The sequence below is a fragment of the Phocoena sinus genome, chromosome 7, assembly GCF_008692025.1.
Source record: "Phocoena sinus isolate mPhoSin1 chromosome 7, mPhoSin1.pri, whole genome shotgun sequence".
NCBI lineage: Eukaryota > Metazoa > Chordata > Mammalia > Artiodactyla > Phocoenidae > Phocoena > Phocoena sinus.
Window position 1 is genome coordinate 62,835,309 of NC_045769.1, and position 16,746 is coordinate 62,852,054.

The 16,746-nt window shown below is 42.8% G+C and overlaps 1 protein-coding gene across 1 annotated transcript in view; it reads right to left on the reverse strand.

Annotated features, from left to right (window-relative positions):
- Positions 1-16,746, reverse strand: part of MYO3B (myosin IIIB) — a 428,930-nt gene that overhangs the window by 195,178 nt on the left and 217,006 nt on the right. The window contains exons 15-22 of the mRNA XM_032638633.1: positions 14,511-14,609; positions 14,077-14,191; positions 6,998-7,124; positions 5,987-6,197; positions 5,042-5,189; positions 3,508-3,661; positions 2,200-2,288; positions 304-433 (exon numbers count right to left, since the gene is read on the reverse strand). Of these exons, the coding sequence (XP_032494524.1) occupies positions 304-433; positions 2,200-2,288; positions 3,508-3,661; positions 5,042-5,189; positions 5,987-6,197; positions 6,998-7,124; positions 14,077-14,191; positions 14,511-14,609 (1,073 nt within the window). The remainder of the gene's footprint in view (positions 1-303; positions 434-2,199; positions 2,289-3,507; positions 3,662-5,041; positions 5,190-5,986; positions 6,198-6,997; positions 7,125-14,076; positions 14,192-14,510; positions 14,610-16,746) is intronic.

Here is a 16,746-nt window from a genome sequence, read left to right on the forward strand (position 1 = left end):
GAAGCAGGCAGGGAAAATGAGAAGTCTAAGAGGTGATGTTATAGAAAGTGTGTGTGTGTGTGTGTGTGTGTGTGTGTGTGTGTGTGTGTGTACACATGTATATATAGGCTGATGCTGTGCAATTAGATGCAAAAAAAACAATCACTTTCCTTTTCTTGAACTTAGCTGAATAGACTTTTATACCTGCTCAAAGTTCAAAATGTTAGTAGTGCAGCCCTGGCAGGATTTAGACACGAAATGGAAAACCCCAGCAGAGCTTGTAAAAGCATCAGATTTCAGGGCTGTCAGGGAGGTTCCAAGTACCTGTTTTGGTCAAAGGGATTGAGAAGAGTTGCTGAAGAAGCTGGTTTTCCGATGTCCTCAGTACGACAACCACATCGGCAGGGAGAGTGTCTCTGTTTTTCTCAAGAACCCCAGAAGCATCATATAATACCTGCAACACGAATAGTAAAGCACAAGTGAGCCAATACCAACCCCATCACTGGCAACACGGGCACACTGTCCGAGGTCAGTAATTAATCAACCTCTGTATAGAATTCATCTTGACACAGCCATGCTTTTAAACCCAGACCACTATATAAGGGGGGAAAATTGTAATTTTTGAGAGGCCAGTTTATCTTAACCTCTTGTTCAATTATTCTTTGAAGAAGAGTCCTGTCAAAGATATATCACATCAGAATAATTGTATCGGGCACTCACAATATGGGAAGCACCCATCCTATGAGGTTAACACTGTTATTATCTCTATTTTACTGTGGGCAAACAGAGGCTTAGAGAGAGGCTGAATAATGTGCCATGGTCACACGTGTCACCAGCGGTGGGCAGGTATCCCAACCTGGGCAGTTTGGCTCCACGCTCACAACCACTGCACCCTCACTCTTCCCAAGGTTCTCGTGGCACCGAGTGATGGCTCAGGGATTCTGAGCAGTTCTCGGTTCTCAGGACAGAGGGGATCCAGGTCAGTGCAATTTTAAGGGATGTTCCAATGAAATAAGTGTTGAGTGACAAATGAATTCAGGAAAAGACACAGAGCCCAGAAGGAAAAGGATCCTATTTTTCCTTTAAAGTCAAGAAAGGACAAGAGGGAGAAAGAGGGAAGAAGAGGGGTGAGTAGGAAATAGGTGAAAAAGGACAGAGAGATGGGAAGAGAGGTGTGAGAAAAGGGACAGGAATGGAAGGCAGAAGAGCAGAGAAGAAGGGGGACGCGGGGATCAGGGTAGATGTCATACACAGTCGGGCTTCAATGCTAAGGTAAATTAAGTTTTTAAGGGCAAAAACTGGATTGCAATTTCTAGCAAAGATCCAAAATAGATACCATGATGCATCATGTGGAGGGAAGAACCACCTCTTCACTTGTATTAGACTGCCTTTTAACCAATCTCCAGTCAGGCAAAATTAATTTCCATGCCATGATGTGAACGTGAAAAATAATTTCAGTAAGTCTCAAATCAACAAAATCATCAGAAATACTTTTAGTGAGCTTCTATCCATTTTCTGGACCCAGGGCCTCAGCAGACCCTGCGAGAACCAATTAGCCATAATTCACGCCGCTCCTCTGAGAGTAACGTGCGCAATGAATTGTTGGCTACAGGGGGAAAGAATTTCCTCAATCACTCACTAATTCGTTTCAGGAACTTGAAATTGAGACTCAGGCATAATGGGTGAAAAATGGAAATTTCAGTTAATGTTGTAAAAGCTTAACATCTGGATGATGGAGTTTTTTTTTTTCTTTCTCCTTTTCATCTAGACATTTTTGGTGCCCTGTAGACACATACTTGGGCTACGAAGTGCTAAAAATTGAGTCCCACTGTGATATTAACCCTCCTCCATTACCTACACATCTCCAAATGACTTTTTTTTTTTTTTTTCCCTCCAAATGACTTTTGAACGTGAACATTCACCACTAAACGCTGCAAACGCTGTAATATGTTTTCTCTCTGGAGAGCTGTCACTTCTAGGCCAAACCTCAGGTGAGAAGCAGATGGCAGCTCTGTGGGCCACCCCAGCGAGAAAGTGCTTCTTTGCCAGAGGCTACTTTCTGTGAGCAACACCACTGAGAAAGTTTGGGAATTATGATTCGGTATTCAAGAAGAATTAAAAGGAGAAAGGAATCTGCAAGCAATTTCATGAGGCCACAGACAGGGTACGGTTGACACTTACCCCTTGTCAAGTTCAGGTTTAATAACTGACGTGTCTCACCTTTCCAGCAAAGTGCTGAACGCCAAAGCACAGCTCCATTCCTTTGGGCCTCCAGACGTATTTGCATCGGAGATTATCTTCAAATTTATCTGTGTGGATTTTCATGTTTAAAAGTTACAACGTGAACTATTTGGTCCTTCAGACAAAAGTGTGCTCCTCGAACCATGATGACCCAGAATAAGGAATTTCAGAGTAGCCTGATATTATTCTTGTATGTTCAGTGATGGAGAAAGATTCCCCCATGTGATGGGCATTTACAACTGAGTTCTCATTTATTTGTTTCATGTTGTCTTTAGTGTCAGGCTGTTCCCTACGGTATCATGCTCTGCTCTGAGAACTCCTAGGATGAACACTGATGCCACCAGGAGACCAGCTAATTAGCTTTAGAGCTATGAAGATATTCCATGGAAGGCAAATAACCCTGGTTTATACTCCTCTTGGCAACCTGTGACAATTTTATAAATAAAAGGAAGTCACTTGAGGGTGACAATCTCAACTCCTAGAAGTGAATCTCTCCCACAGATCAAACTTCCATCTGGGAAAAAGGCTTGAAACTTCGTGTTCCTCCCTCTACAAATAGTTTTGCTTTTGTTGTGACTGACGACCTACTACTCTGTGTGAGGAACTGTGCTAACTAGTAAAGGGATGCAAGGGTTGGGGCTTTGTTGCCCAAGGATCTCACAATGTAAGTGAGAGACAGGACCATGTGCAACACTGAAGATTCACAAAGGAGGAGGAGTAGGTCAATAGGTATAGGGGTAAAGCACAGAGGGCCTTGAATGCCAGAAGGAGGTGTTTTACTGTCACTTCATAGATAATGGTAACCTAATGAAAAGGTAGCTTTAGGAAGACTAAATCAGCTGGGATGTCCAGGGTAGAGGGGGAGAATATGAGCCTGGAACCCAGGAGACCAGCAGGGGCTTCTGTACAAACTTGGACTAGAGATGGCTGGGCGTCCAGGTGGAGATACGAGAGAAGGACATGAGAAAGGAGGGGAATCAAGTACTGGTTATGGGAAATAAGGGAGCAGAAGGTGGAAAAAATGATATTGACATAGGGTAAAGGTATTTCCATTTGCAGAAATAGGAAAGTGAGCAAGGTCTGAGAGATGGTGACAGGTTTGCCGTCAAATTCTACCAGGACATGTTCTGAACATTCCAATTCATTAAAAGCAGGGTCTATATTTTCACAATCACCGGGTAGCCAAAATACACAGGAAAGATTCCTTAAACCACATTCATTTGACGACGTGAGCCCAGTAGCCAAGTTCTCTTCTGCACGTATATGCCTTTTACAAAAGGTACCTACCAACCAGGGTCTGGTCCGTTGCTTGGGGAAACCTACTTTCCTCATCCAGAAGTGCAAGCAGTCCCAGAGGCTTCTGGAGGAACATATCCAAGAGGGGGCGATTGTCCTCGTACTCCACGGGTGTCACGTCAATGCCCTCATTCTGATACTCCATCTGGAAGGAAACGGATTGTGAATCTCTCCAGCCCAAAACTGGCCTAGGTACCACCAGTTTGCCTGCACTTTTCTGTGTCTGGCAACACTGAACAGGGTGTATTTTATTATGTGAGTAGGACAGGGCTCTTCTGCAGTAGGCAGGTGAAGGTGGCGAGAGAAGGGATGGCTCTCTGTCTCCCAAACACTGACCTGGGGACTCAGAATTGAGAAACTGATGTAGAAAGGAAGGGAAGCTGAAAATGTTTTATTTTAGTGACAAGTAAGGTTTAAACCAGGAAGAAAGCAGATTTCTATCTTCTGCAAAGGATTCTGTAAAGGAATCATCTCAGACTAAAAAACTAGGAAAACTCCAGATATCCCAGGAAGATAAACGGAAGGAAACTGGACTGAAATAAGGTCTAGTTTTGTACAAGTGAGCGGGGAGAAGAGTGCGATACAGATTTATCCAGTTCCAGCGATAAAACCAATACTGGTACTTTTAGTCCATGTCTTTGTGTTTATCTAATCATAGTAGTTTGTGTGTCCTTGCTCCTGTATTAAAACAAGGAGCTTGGTCAGAACATTTAGTTTGTGCAACTACATAAACCCTCTTCATACAGCAGAGTCTTGGGGTTGGGGTACAGGATGTGGTGGTGGAGAAGGGCCCCTAGTCTTTGGGTCCACTAGCTCCACATCCTGTTTTATTTACCATTAAACAGGGGAAAGATTTCCATTTTGAGAAAACCAAGAACATCTCTTATTCCTCCCTGAAGATACGCAACCACTTCTTGCGGGGTCTGGTGTGCAAAAGAGGGGATGGGGATGGGCAGTTTGGGAGTTAAGAACCACAAGAACCTGTGTCCTGAGTTCAAGATCATCCTGAGTCATTTCGGACATGATCATAGATATTTTTAGTTAAATAAAGCAGAAGAGAAGGTAGCATTCTGAGCAATGCACATGAATCAGTTTGGAAACATTTAAATAATTGGCTTGTCACCAGCTTCACTCAAGGGAGGAAATGTACCTTTCCACAGAAATCGAGACCTCTTTTTTTCCAGACTAAATTTAGACTGTTGAGTTATTTTGACAGGACTGCCTCACCAGTGGGTTTTTTTTTTTTTTTTACACCTTTACTGGAGTATAATTGCTTTACAATGTTGTGTTAGTTTCTGCTGTATAACAAAGTGAATCAGCTATATGCACACGTATGTCCCCATATCCCCTCCCTCTTGCGCCTCCCTCCCACCCCTCTAGGTGGTCACAAAGCACTGAGCTGAGTCACCAGTGGTTTTTCTTTGGAGTCTTTGGCTTGTTAACCTAACAGGGTTTCTGCTTCAAACTCTGAGCAGCCTGAGGCACCTTTCCCACCAGCCCTAGTGCCTTCAGAGTTCACTGTTACCTCCTCAAGAGCAAAGACGTGCTGATTGAAATAGTATTGGATTTGCTCATTGGCGATGTTTATGCAGAGCTGCTCAAATGAATTTCTCTGAAAGTTCTCGAATCCAAAAATATCCAAGATCCCCACGTTCATACCACCGTCTGAAGTACTGCATGAGAGAGAAGAATAAAACCTTTTAGGGGAGGAAACAGCCATCTCAGGACAGTGAGAATATACGTGCCTGCATTTTGTCAACACATGTAGCCACTCAGGGAAATCGGCATCCTGCCACCTTCGGGGGAGAAACTGTGTGTTAAACCATTGGCTCCTTGAGTTTTTCAACAGTACTTCCAACTTCTTGTTTTAAAGCAGCAGGATCCTTTCAAACCTTCCTCAGAAGCTCCATTTATAAAGAGATTAAAGAGGAACCACTCTGTTTGAAGGCGCTGGAGCTGCTGCTTATTTATTCTTCTACTTTCTCACACACAAAGCTTAGTTGGAAGAAGACTCTAGAGTTTGATGTTGTCAATTCTTCCACAATCTAGAAGCCACTAATGCTCAGCAAAGAAAAAGCTGTAGTAGTAATAATACTGTGAGATACTGTGCTTTAAACACTTTTCATGAAATGTCTTAGTTGATGCTAAAAGCAACACTATGATGAGGATATTATACTCATTGTACAGATGAGAAAACTACAGCCTAGAACATGCACTGATGAAGCTGTGAAGCTTGGATGCAAACCCAGTTTTCCCAGCTCCCAGCCAAGACTGTTCTCTTGAACACTGCACCGTAATGGCTCCGTCAATCATGAGCCTCTCGGGTATAAACACTGCACCTTTTAAAGGAGATGGCCTGAGATCTTCACGAAAGAAAACCCAAGAGAGAACCAAATGCTTCCTCTTGCAATCTCTAAGAGACACTGAATGACAACTCTCCCCAAGGCCTCTGCTCTCCTGGGGAACTTACCGTAAGTTTTTGTCTGGCTGCAGGAGTGTATTGATGCGATTTACGATCCAGCTGAAAAGCCTCCCATACAGGGCTTTGGACATGGCATCTCGGACATCCAAGGCCCTGTCGACAGTGTTGGCGCGGATGATGGTCTCACCCCGGGTGACCACGCAGTGTGAGGTGAGGGCCTCCTGGAGCTCTTCAGGGCTGATACAGAGAACCGAGGCAGCTAGAAGAGAGGGTAAGGATGATGCCGGAGAATGCAGACATCCATCTATCCATCCACCCATCCATCCACTCATCTAGCCAGTATTTACTCAACACCAGCTACATGCCAGGCCCATCCTCAGCACTTCAGGGCCAAGGATAAACAAGCCGGGTCCTTAACCCCAAGAAGCACCCAGACTGATGCAATACCTCCCAAAATGTTCTGAACACTCTTCACATATGTTAGATGAAGAAAATGCGGAAGGAGGTGGTCTTTGGCCAAATAAGTTGGAGCAGTTGCTGGAGAGTACCGTCTGCTCTTAGAGAATCACAAAGCACATTAGTATACTAAAGACCATAAAAAGTGCCACAGTTTAACACAAAAGGTGTTTATTTAAATCAGTGTTTTTCTAACTCAGGGTTCTCATTCCTTGTGCCACCATTATTACCTGTGGAACTTTAAAAATAAACAGGTGCCAACTCTGTCCCCCGCAGACGCTGATTCAGCGAATTTAGAGTGAGGTCCAACCTCTCGTACTTTTTTCAAAAATTTGTAGATGATTTTCAAAAGCAGCCACTGGTGAGAATCACTGCCCAGAGTTACCTGGCATGGAACTCTTTTCTGAAGAACATCTATTTGCCACTTATGAAAAGAACACTGATGTTCTACAAGACAGCCGCTGGGAAATACTGGTTAGTGAAAACACCCAGAGCCAGTTGAACGACCAGCAACAAAACACCATGTTTCAGAGTCTTGAAAAACTCCCAAAGTAAAAGAAACGTGTACTTTAGCCACACAGTACACAGGCGTCAAATAATTACCATTTTCCAAGGCTTCTGCGTTGGGCACCTCACTTTTATCAGTTTGATGTTGAGAGGAAATCGCTGCAAACTCAATGTTTCCAATATTCAAAATCCCAGCCAAAATTCTGTACACCGAGCGCACCTCCTGAGAAGGACATCAAGAACCATGTTTGGTCACTGCCAGTCAATTAGATCACTTGTGCTGTGGTGCAAACTGCTAGCTGTCCACCAACGTCCATCCTCCCCCTTCTCCTGGGCACACAAAAGATTTTCCAAGCCTCCCTTGCAGTTAAGCCACGTAACTAAATTCTTAAGAAAGGAGCAAGCAGAGCAACGCGGGCCATTTCCAGGCCTGCCTTACAGAATGGAGCCTGCCTCCTCCAAGCATTTTGTCCGTCATTGCTGGATGGAGCTCCCAGCAACCCAGCCTCAACCGCACCACTGATTAGGGTGCCTGAGACCGATGACCTGATGGAACAGTGATGTTGTACAACCTGAAACTCCTGCCTTGGAATGCTTACATTAGATAGAACTGATCTTCTTTGTTCTTTCAGCCACTTTTAGCCTTTCACCCTAACTAATACCAGCTCCCAAATTCAGGTATGGTTCTTTCTTCAAAACAAGAGTGGATATGTTTCCTTAACCTCTTCTGAATATAGCTTTTATGAAATAGTTGGCAGGGCATTCACTGATGTTTCACTAGACCATTCGAAGTTGAATTATGGAGTACATAGTCATGAATGAGGTCAGAAAATCTTTTGAAAGACTCACTAGAAATTATCTGTGGTGTTTTAATATAATAAAATTGGGTTGGCCAAAAAGTTCATTCGGGTTTTTATGAACTTTCTGGCCAGCCCAATATATATTTGGTCTTCATACCCATTTCTGGCACAAGAGTTTCTAAAACTCCAGGAATTTTCTGAGTGATAGGGTTGAGAAGGGTGTTCTTTGTTATTCACGATAAGCCCCTTTCAACCACACTTGAGTCCGTGCTAATGAGGTGACTCTTGGAGGATAGGTGGGGGAAGGGCTGGTTGCCAGAGGCACCAACGGAGTGATTCAAGGGTTGGAACTTTTAATGGAACCCCGCACCTCAAGGAGGGGATACTGGCTGGAGATGGAGTTAATCCTCAGTAGGCAATGGCTTGATCAGTCACGCGTATGTAATGGAGCCTCCACTAAAATCCCTAATTGACGAGGCTTGGAGCACTTCTGGGTTGGCAAACACAGGAAGGTGGTAAAAGGAGGTGGTGTCCCCTCTCCCAATACCTTGCCCTATGCATCTCTTCCATTTGTCTGTTCCTGAGTTGTATCCTTTATAATAAACCAGTAATAGTAAGTAAACCATTTTCCTGAGTTCTGTGAGTCCTTCTATCAAATTATTGAACCTGAGGAGGGGGAGGTCTTGGGAACTCCCAATTTACAGCCAGTCCATCAGAAATATGAGAACATGGGAATTGCAACTCGTACCTGAAGTGGGGGCAGTCTTGTGGGACAAAGCCCCTAACTTGTGCGATCAGAAGCTAACTCCAGGTCAGACAGTGTCAGAATTGGATTGAATTGTAGGAGAATTGGTTGGTGTGGTGAAGAAAACTCCACACGTTTGGTAAAAACAGAAGTGATGGGGGTAAAAAAAGTTCAGCTGCTCTAAGTCCTCTTTTATACTGAAAGTGGAATACATGAGTATCATTAATGGTAAAATAAATAAATAAAGTACAATTATTTATTTAAATATTTGCATTTCCTGTAGGTGAGAAATGAAATATATAGCCAGGAAATTTCTGCATATTATGCTTATAGATAGAGAAAAGTACTTCCACAAAAAATACTCTGGCAGGGAACTTGATTTAGTACTATACATAGCAGCAAACTAATAGGAACTGTCATCAGACCATTGATAAAGCATTGTCTCCAAATCGAGCTTTCCCGCAAACAATGCTCAGTAAAGCCAAAAAGCTGAACACGGACTGTAACAGTGACATCTGCTGGATACACGACAATGCTACAAAGACAAATGAAAATTTTTTTTTTTTTTTTTTTTTTTTTTTTTTTTGCGGTACACAGGCCTCTCACTGCTGTGGCCTCTCCCGTTGCGGAGCACAGGCTCCGGACGCGCAGGCTCAGCGGCCATGGTTCACGGGCCTAGCCGCTCTGTGGCATGTGGTATCTTCCCGGACCGGGGCACGAACCCCTGTCCCCTGCATCGGCAGGCGGACTCTCAACCACTGCGCCACCAGGGAAGCCCACAAATGAGAATTTTAAACTGGGCTTCCACTATAGAAAAATACTGTTCTTCAAACTCCTAAATCAAAGGCAAGATGTCATGTTCCTGACTTCAAGAATCACTGTTTTAATCACACAACTTAAAAGTGGCTAAGGAGAACACCTACCAAACAGGTTTTCTGGGACTAGCATGGATTTAACATGACAGCACCTCATTACCTTGATCAATACAGTGTGAGGCTTACAGAATGCATCCAGCAACTCCCCACAGAAGCAGATCCCTGACAGTAAAACAGAGACTCCACAGCAGTGAGTTCTATATCTGTCATTTCTATACACAGTTATCTCAAGAGCTTATCTAGGGCTTCCCAGGTGGCACAGTGGTTAAGAATCCGTCTGCCAATGAAGGGGACACGGGTTTGGGCACTGGTCTGGGAAGATCTCACATGCCGCGGAGCAACTAAGTCCATGCACCACAGCTACTGAGCCTGCACTCTAGAGCCCGCGAGCCACAACTACTGAGCCTGCGTGCCTAGAGCGCGTGCTCCACAACAGGAGAAGCCACTGCAATGAGAAGCCCGCGCACAGCAACGAAGGGTAGCTCCCGCTAACCGCAACTAGAGAAAGCCCGCACATAGCAACGAACACCCAACACAGCCAAAAATAAATTAATTAATTTTAAAAAATGCATTGAAAAAGAGCTTATCTAAAACTCTCAATATACTTAGGGAAAAAAGTATTTCTTCTAATTAAAACATACACACACACACACACACACACACACACACACACACACACACACACCATGTATAACTATACAAGCTATGAAACCTCCCAAAATAAGGCTTCTAGGCATTTCACCACTGGGGTGACCATCCCCAAAGGAAATGACAGTCAAAGACCACACCCTCACCTTTTGTGTCTTTGACAATATTCTTTCCAGCATAATGCTCAGATTTCCTCTTTCAAAGAGGAGAACTACCTATAACCTTCAGCAAAAATTTTGGGGTTCAAGCAGTGTGCAAAAGACTGAAGTTAACCGCAGATCGGGTCTCCTTCCTTGGTTCAGAGAAGGGAACTCCAGAAGGGGTGACCAACGCTCATCACCTCATTACGGAGGTATCAGCCTTACAGTGCTCCCCTGCTCCATTTCCAGGTTATTTCCACTTGACTCTTTAGTCCCATTCTTGGGCTAGTTAGTTCTTTTCTGGCCTAGGAACCTACATCCACTCCTGTGTTCAGGTCAAAACATTACTCATATAAGGGTAGAGTTCAATCAGTAGTATGTCCATCTGTGGGGTTATTCCTCCCTCCCTAATACTTAATCCAATGTCTCTTCTCTTCCCCGCATAGCCAGCCTGGGAAGGATTTTTCACCTTCCTTACCTTGCTCATTTTCTCTTGCCTCATCTCTAGCTATGAAGCCTTTCCTGGTAACCCTGCCTTTCCTATAGAATCTTGCTAAGCTGCTCTCTTTTTATTTCTTACCAATTTCCAACTTTCTATATGATAAAATGGAATCACTTCACTCAAGACAGGAAAATGTATTAAGAAGTCTAACAACTCCTCCAATTAGGTTTCCCAATTCACTGTTGATGAGTGTGAATTCAGTTTCACCACCAATCAGCAAAAGTGGGGAAGCATTTCTCCACCAAAGCCCCATGCAGGATGTATGGTCTTGGCTTCTTCTCTCTTTTTCTCAGAAGATACTTCTTTCACTGAGATAGGTATTCTCTCCATAGAGTTGAGGCTAAGTGGAAAGTTGAGAAGAATCCTGGTTTTCTCTGTTAGCCTGGAGCCGATTTAAGGAAATTACCTCTGGCTGGGTTCATGGGCATCTCATGGCAATTGTGTCTCTGGTATCCCTAGGAATTTACTTGCCCTCTCAGTCTCTCTTTTCCGTGCTTCTTTTTTAACGTCTTGAGTTTTTCACCAGTTTTGCCCAAAGCACTGCATTAGGCCCAGCTGAAGGGCCTTCTCCCTTACAGGCTCTATTCCCATGCCTTTACTCAGTTCCCTTTTCAGAGGCTCACAACATTTGTAACTTGCAAGTCAGTAGTTGGTTTAGAAAAAAATTTTTTGGCATGTCAATCATACATCAATAAAGGTTTTTTTGTTTTTAAAGTCAATGGTAAGTCCTATTGTCTTTAAGACACTTGAAATCCTCAACACCCCCAATTAACATTTTAACATATAACCCTCAGTCTATCCTCAGCAGTACTCTCCCAATTCATAATCTGTTTTGAAGAAAAGGAAAAAAATTTGCCCTAATCGCAAAGCCTTCTCCCTGACCTCTTCAACAAGTGATCTGCAGTAAATGTCCAATCTTGACCATCACAGATAACCTGCCAAAAATTCTTCATGTAGTAATAAACATACTTAAAACTCAATTTATTTAATATGTTATGATAATTCATATACCAGCAAGACAAGCATAATATTAAACAAAAACAGTATAGTTTAATCCAAAAATAAGAGTAGATGGAATAGGGAGGGTGGGAGGGAGATGCAAGAGGGAGGGGATATGGGGATATATGTATATGTATAGCTGATTCACTTTGTTATACAGCAGCAACTAACACAACATTGTAAAGCAATTATACTCCAACAAAGATGTTAAGGAAAAAACAAACAAACAAAAACCCAAACAAACAAAGAGTAGAAAAGCACTGATCTTTATCATAGGGTTTTAAGTATAACCCCCCACCCCCATGAGGGACTTCATTGTTATTGGAAGATTCCTTCCACCAGTGAAGTTTCTTTACAATAAACGTAGGGTCAAGGGTTCTTTCAGATACTTTTGGCTGGTGTCCCAGAACTCAATTCATGCTCCTGAGTCCAGGAGCTCTAAGGGGTTTGGAAAAACTGAAGGGCATCTGAATCAGTGACATTATAAGAAAGGATACGGACCATCCATAATTTTTATTAAATTGACCAGCTCATTCAAGCTCTGTCTAGAAATGTCCCTCAGAAAAACTTAAGAGAAATTCTGTTACATCAGCTATTTAGCATCTACTGCCTGACTACAGTCAACTGAATCTTTCTGAATTTAGTCAAACTACTTTGAGTTTACAAACATAAAGCAAACTGAGTCAATTCAGCAAAATGGTTTGTCTATAGAGATACAGACAGAGATATAACCAAAGAATTAAGGATAAGAAAGATAAGATCTAGACTCTTCTTTCCATTTCCAGGGCTGCTAACTGACATAAATTGTGTTTATTTCCAGTATGAATTAACAGTAGACATGGTGAATACCTACACATATACATATAATTCCAGTCTGGTTATTCATTTAACAGTCCAGACCAGGCACAAATTTAAAATGTTTACCACCTTTTATGTTTCTTTATTTTCATATCTATTTATGCAGCCATTCATTCATTTCTACTAGACTTTTTTTCCCATAGGGGTTAGGGATGGCTTACTTCAAGGATACATACTTAACATTTTTAATTTTGTTATCTTAAAACAGCATCTGTTTTATTATTATTTGCAGCACATTTCTATCATTGGACAGGGCTGATATTATAGCCTTTCCTTTAGAGCTAGTACCAATCTCTCCACAGTATTCCGCAACCATGATTGTACTTATGGAATGCAAAATATTATCAACCCTATGACTGACTTCTCTACTGTTCCTGTACCCTTTCAAGAAAGTATGTCCCGAAACACTTGGGCATGACCCAGGTGACTTTAAATGGCTCTACTGCCATCTCCACTGAACTTTGACTTTTCTGGTGATGCACCTTTGATAACAACCAGCTCTATAAATTAATAACCATAAAGGTCCTTTAACAACGCTGGAACCTGTTTAGTTGCTCTCCTCTAAGGAGCCAAGGGAAATATATTTCTATTTGTATCTGACTCTTGGGATTTTCCACTGTCTGTCAGTTTAAAGTCTATGGGAGGCTGACAGAGAAAATTAACAGCTGGCTAGAAAGAAGAAAAGTATTTTTATGACTAAAATCAACCGTGCTGGGGAGGAAAGGGCTGGCCAAACTCAATAGATTACAAAAGCAATCCTTTATCCAGAGTGGCTGTCCCAGGGTAACTCAAGTGTCTTGTAATCTAATCCCTGAAGATTTAAACACTCTCACTTACCTCCTAATCATTCACCTCCTTTGTTGGAAAAGCAAAAGAATCTGTATGTTTTACAAAATTGATGGCAAGAAGCCCAGAAACTATGACATAAATGTACCACAGAGTAATATTTGAGCCTAGAGTGATAAATATTTTCTGTCACTGGCATATATTTAATAGAGACAGCCTGTATCTAGTATGATACGGGTAGTACAGTACTCAGAGCTATGGCTAATAGTGTGCAGCTGTGTGCCGTGGAGAAGGAAGTGACTGCAAGAAAGCTGAAAAGGTTTAAATTAATTTGTTTGGGGGCACAAGGAACTACTTGCATAAATATACTCCTGTGGCTTGGGGGTAACCTACATATTCCTATACTCCTATTACACAATTCGCTCTAACGGCTGGAACAACCCCAACTCAGAAAAGGGCAGCATTGTTCAGGTGTTTGTTACCACAGCTGGCGTGAACTGATGACAGTGACAACAATTCACAGGCACGTGGCACTTACAAGGGTACTTATATTTTAACGTTCACCTCGCATCTTATTAAAATGGAGATTCTGATTCTGCTGTTCTTAGTTGGATCTGAGAGTCTGCATTTCTAACAAGTCTTGTGTAATGACAATGTTTCTCATCCACGCATCACACTTTTGAGCAGCAAGACCTTATAACATGACCAGCGTGGCATCTGAAAAGCAAGTGTCCAGCCCCAAGTTAGAACATTCATATCTTCACTCACATTCACCCAAGAATATTAACACTTGAGTTTCTTCCTCCGCTGACAATCACTTACCTTGTCAGTGAACCCTATAATCCTGAAGCAATGCTGAATTGCTTCAAACTGTCTTCTGTAAGACTCCTTGGAAGTTATGTCGTGCATCACCCTTCCAGTTTCATCAGCTATGTACCTACAGAGTATGACCAAACAGAATGAGCACTGACTTGGAAATGGCACCCCAAATACCAGGGCATCATTGGGCTCCTTCCTTGCAAGGGCATTCCCTTACAGTGATAAAATAATGGTGCACATGCTGAGTAAAATGGTTGCAATTGAGTTTTTGAACTTTCTAGAAAATGCAGAGGGAGATGTAGTTCCTGCCATCTCATGTGGGCATTTCAGCTAAAGGGACTGAGTGTCCAGTTAGGAGAACCGCACTATTTCCAAGTTTTGTCCATTGCTAATTGTAGATTCATTAAAAATTAACAACTAAAACCCCCGACACTTACCTAGGAGGCTTTTCCTCAGGAAGTCTGAACTCAGAAAGTTTCTTTTGGTGATAAAGGCCAGCATAAATATAGTAAAATATGTGAAAATTTTTCTCTCCCCTGGAAAAAAAAAAAAAGGAAAGGGACATTACTAACAATATATTCTGGGCTTCCCCACTCCAAGTAATTTATATAGTTTCCTTTCTGTGCAAAATATTATTCTGTAGCAAATTTGCATTTACAGGCAATTAAATATGCTACTTCCCAATTACAGAATAGCAATAGTGATAGGATTAGTATAGTAATTGCCACAATGTCACACTATTAAACACACTTATGTTTACTATATGCAGAAGGAGGTTTTAGAGAATGGAACATTTATAGGTAATAGCTCAGGTTACATATGTTTAGAGAGCTTTCCAGAACAAATGACTACGTGTCTGTGCCACTCGTCTTCTGTTTGTAGCCCATGTTGCTTCAGGGACAGTAATGTCCAGCTTAGAGAGATCAGCCAAACTCCCTACTTTACTGAAGCCCAAGACAGGAAGCAGCTAGCCAGGTGTACAGCAAGTTAGGGAGGGGAATTGGTTGCAGAAGAGAGGTGACTACTCTCTCAAACTTGTATTCTCTCAAATATGATTCAAAATGGCTTGCATCCGTCCCCTGGTCTCCTGCTATGCACCCTCTTTTAGGCCACCCTGGCCAGGGTTCTTTCGGATGGGTGCTGCTCTCAGTGTGGTCTGTGGATTGCTGTCAACTATGATAAGACAAGGAACTAGAAAGTCTATGTCTAGACATTTTATAGTAAGTGATATTGCTATGACATCTAAGAGTATGATAATTTTCCTGATAATACATTTCAATTACATTTTACGAAAGTATTGGTTCACAATAGATTGTGAACTACTATTGGGGTGGCCCAAAAGTTCGTTTGGATTTTTCCGTAACATCTGAAGGAAAAACCCAAACAAATTTTTGGGCCAACCCAATATATATATATATATATTTTTTGCGGTACGCAGGCCTCTCACTGCTGTGGCCTCTCCCGTTGCGGAGCACAGGCTCCAGACGCACAGGCTCAGCGGCCATGGCTCAAGGGCCCAGCCGCTCCGCAGCATGTGGGATCCTCCCGGACCGGGGCACGAACCCGTGTCCCCTGCATCGGCAGGCGGACTCTCAACTACTGCGCCAACAGGGAAGCCCAACCCAATATTTTTTGAAAAAGCTAGTCTTTCAGCAAAGATAGTTTGAAAAGCCCTGCTCTACATCCCTTTCTCTCCTTTGGAGGAGGTCATTCTCTCCTGTTGATGCCCCAGGATTTTCTCAAATCCTCACCTTGGCCAACGTAGCTCTGTGGAAGAAACCTGTCTTCCTTCTACTCCTTGTCCCTATCTGTGACAAGGGCCCCACTCTTTTCTTCAGCATCTCCTGGATATCCTACTCTTCCTCTGGTTGTTCATCCTGTCCAAGCTCTTCTGATACATTCTTAGCTCTGCCCTGTGTTCTAGATGTCTCTACTTGCCATTTTTCACCCATTTGTTCACTCAACTAATAAGCTAATTGAGTGCCAAGCATGGCAGGCACTGCACTAGGTGCCAGGGATACAGGACTCAGAGGATTCACGCCCTCTGGAGCTTCCTTCTAGTGATGGAGTCAGATGAATCAATGGGGAAACTGGTGATGAGGGCTTTGAAAGAAACAAACAAGAGACTGAGATGAACAATGCTAGGGGGTGAGGGCCACTTGTGTCAAGTCAAGGGAAGGACTCTGGAAGGAAATAACACTAAAATCAAACTGTGAAGCATGAGAAGGGACTGGGAGGAGCTACAGAGAGAAGGGGGAGATCATCCCCAAGAGAGGGAGCAGCGTATACGAAAAGGCTCTGAGCATGATATCCATGTAGAACAAAAGAAGGCTGGTGAGAATCGGGTGGGCAGGTGGGCAGGGTCAGGCCACACAAGGCCTTGTCAGGCCATAATGAGGATTTTGTTGATTATGCAATTAGAATTCTTTGAGGTGTCTTAAACTGTAAGTGTGTGACTAGACTGTAAGAAGTTAAGATGGATGCAAGGAGACCAATTAGGAGGATCTGGTGAGACAGTGAGTGACTGGGACAGGGTAATGGCAGGGATGATGGAGAACAAGGGTAAGCTTAAAGATATGTTGTGGAAAAACAACTAAAAGACTGTCCAGATAGAATGAATGAGGGTGGTGAGGGAAAGGGACCTGGAGGCTGCCTCCCAGTTTTCTACCTTGA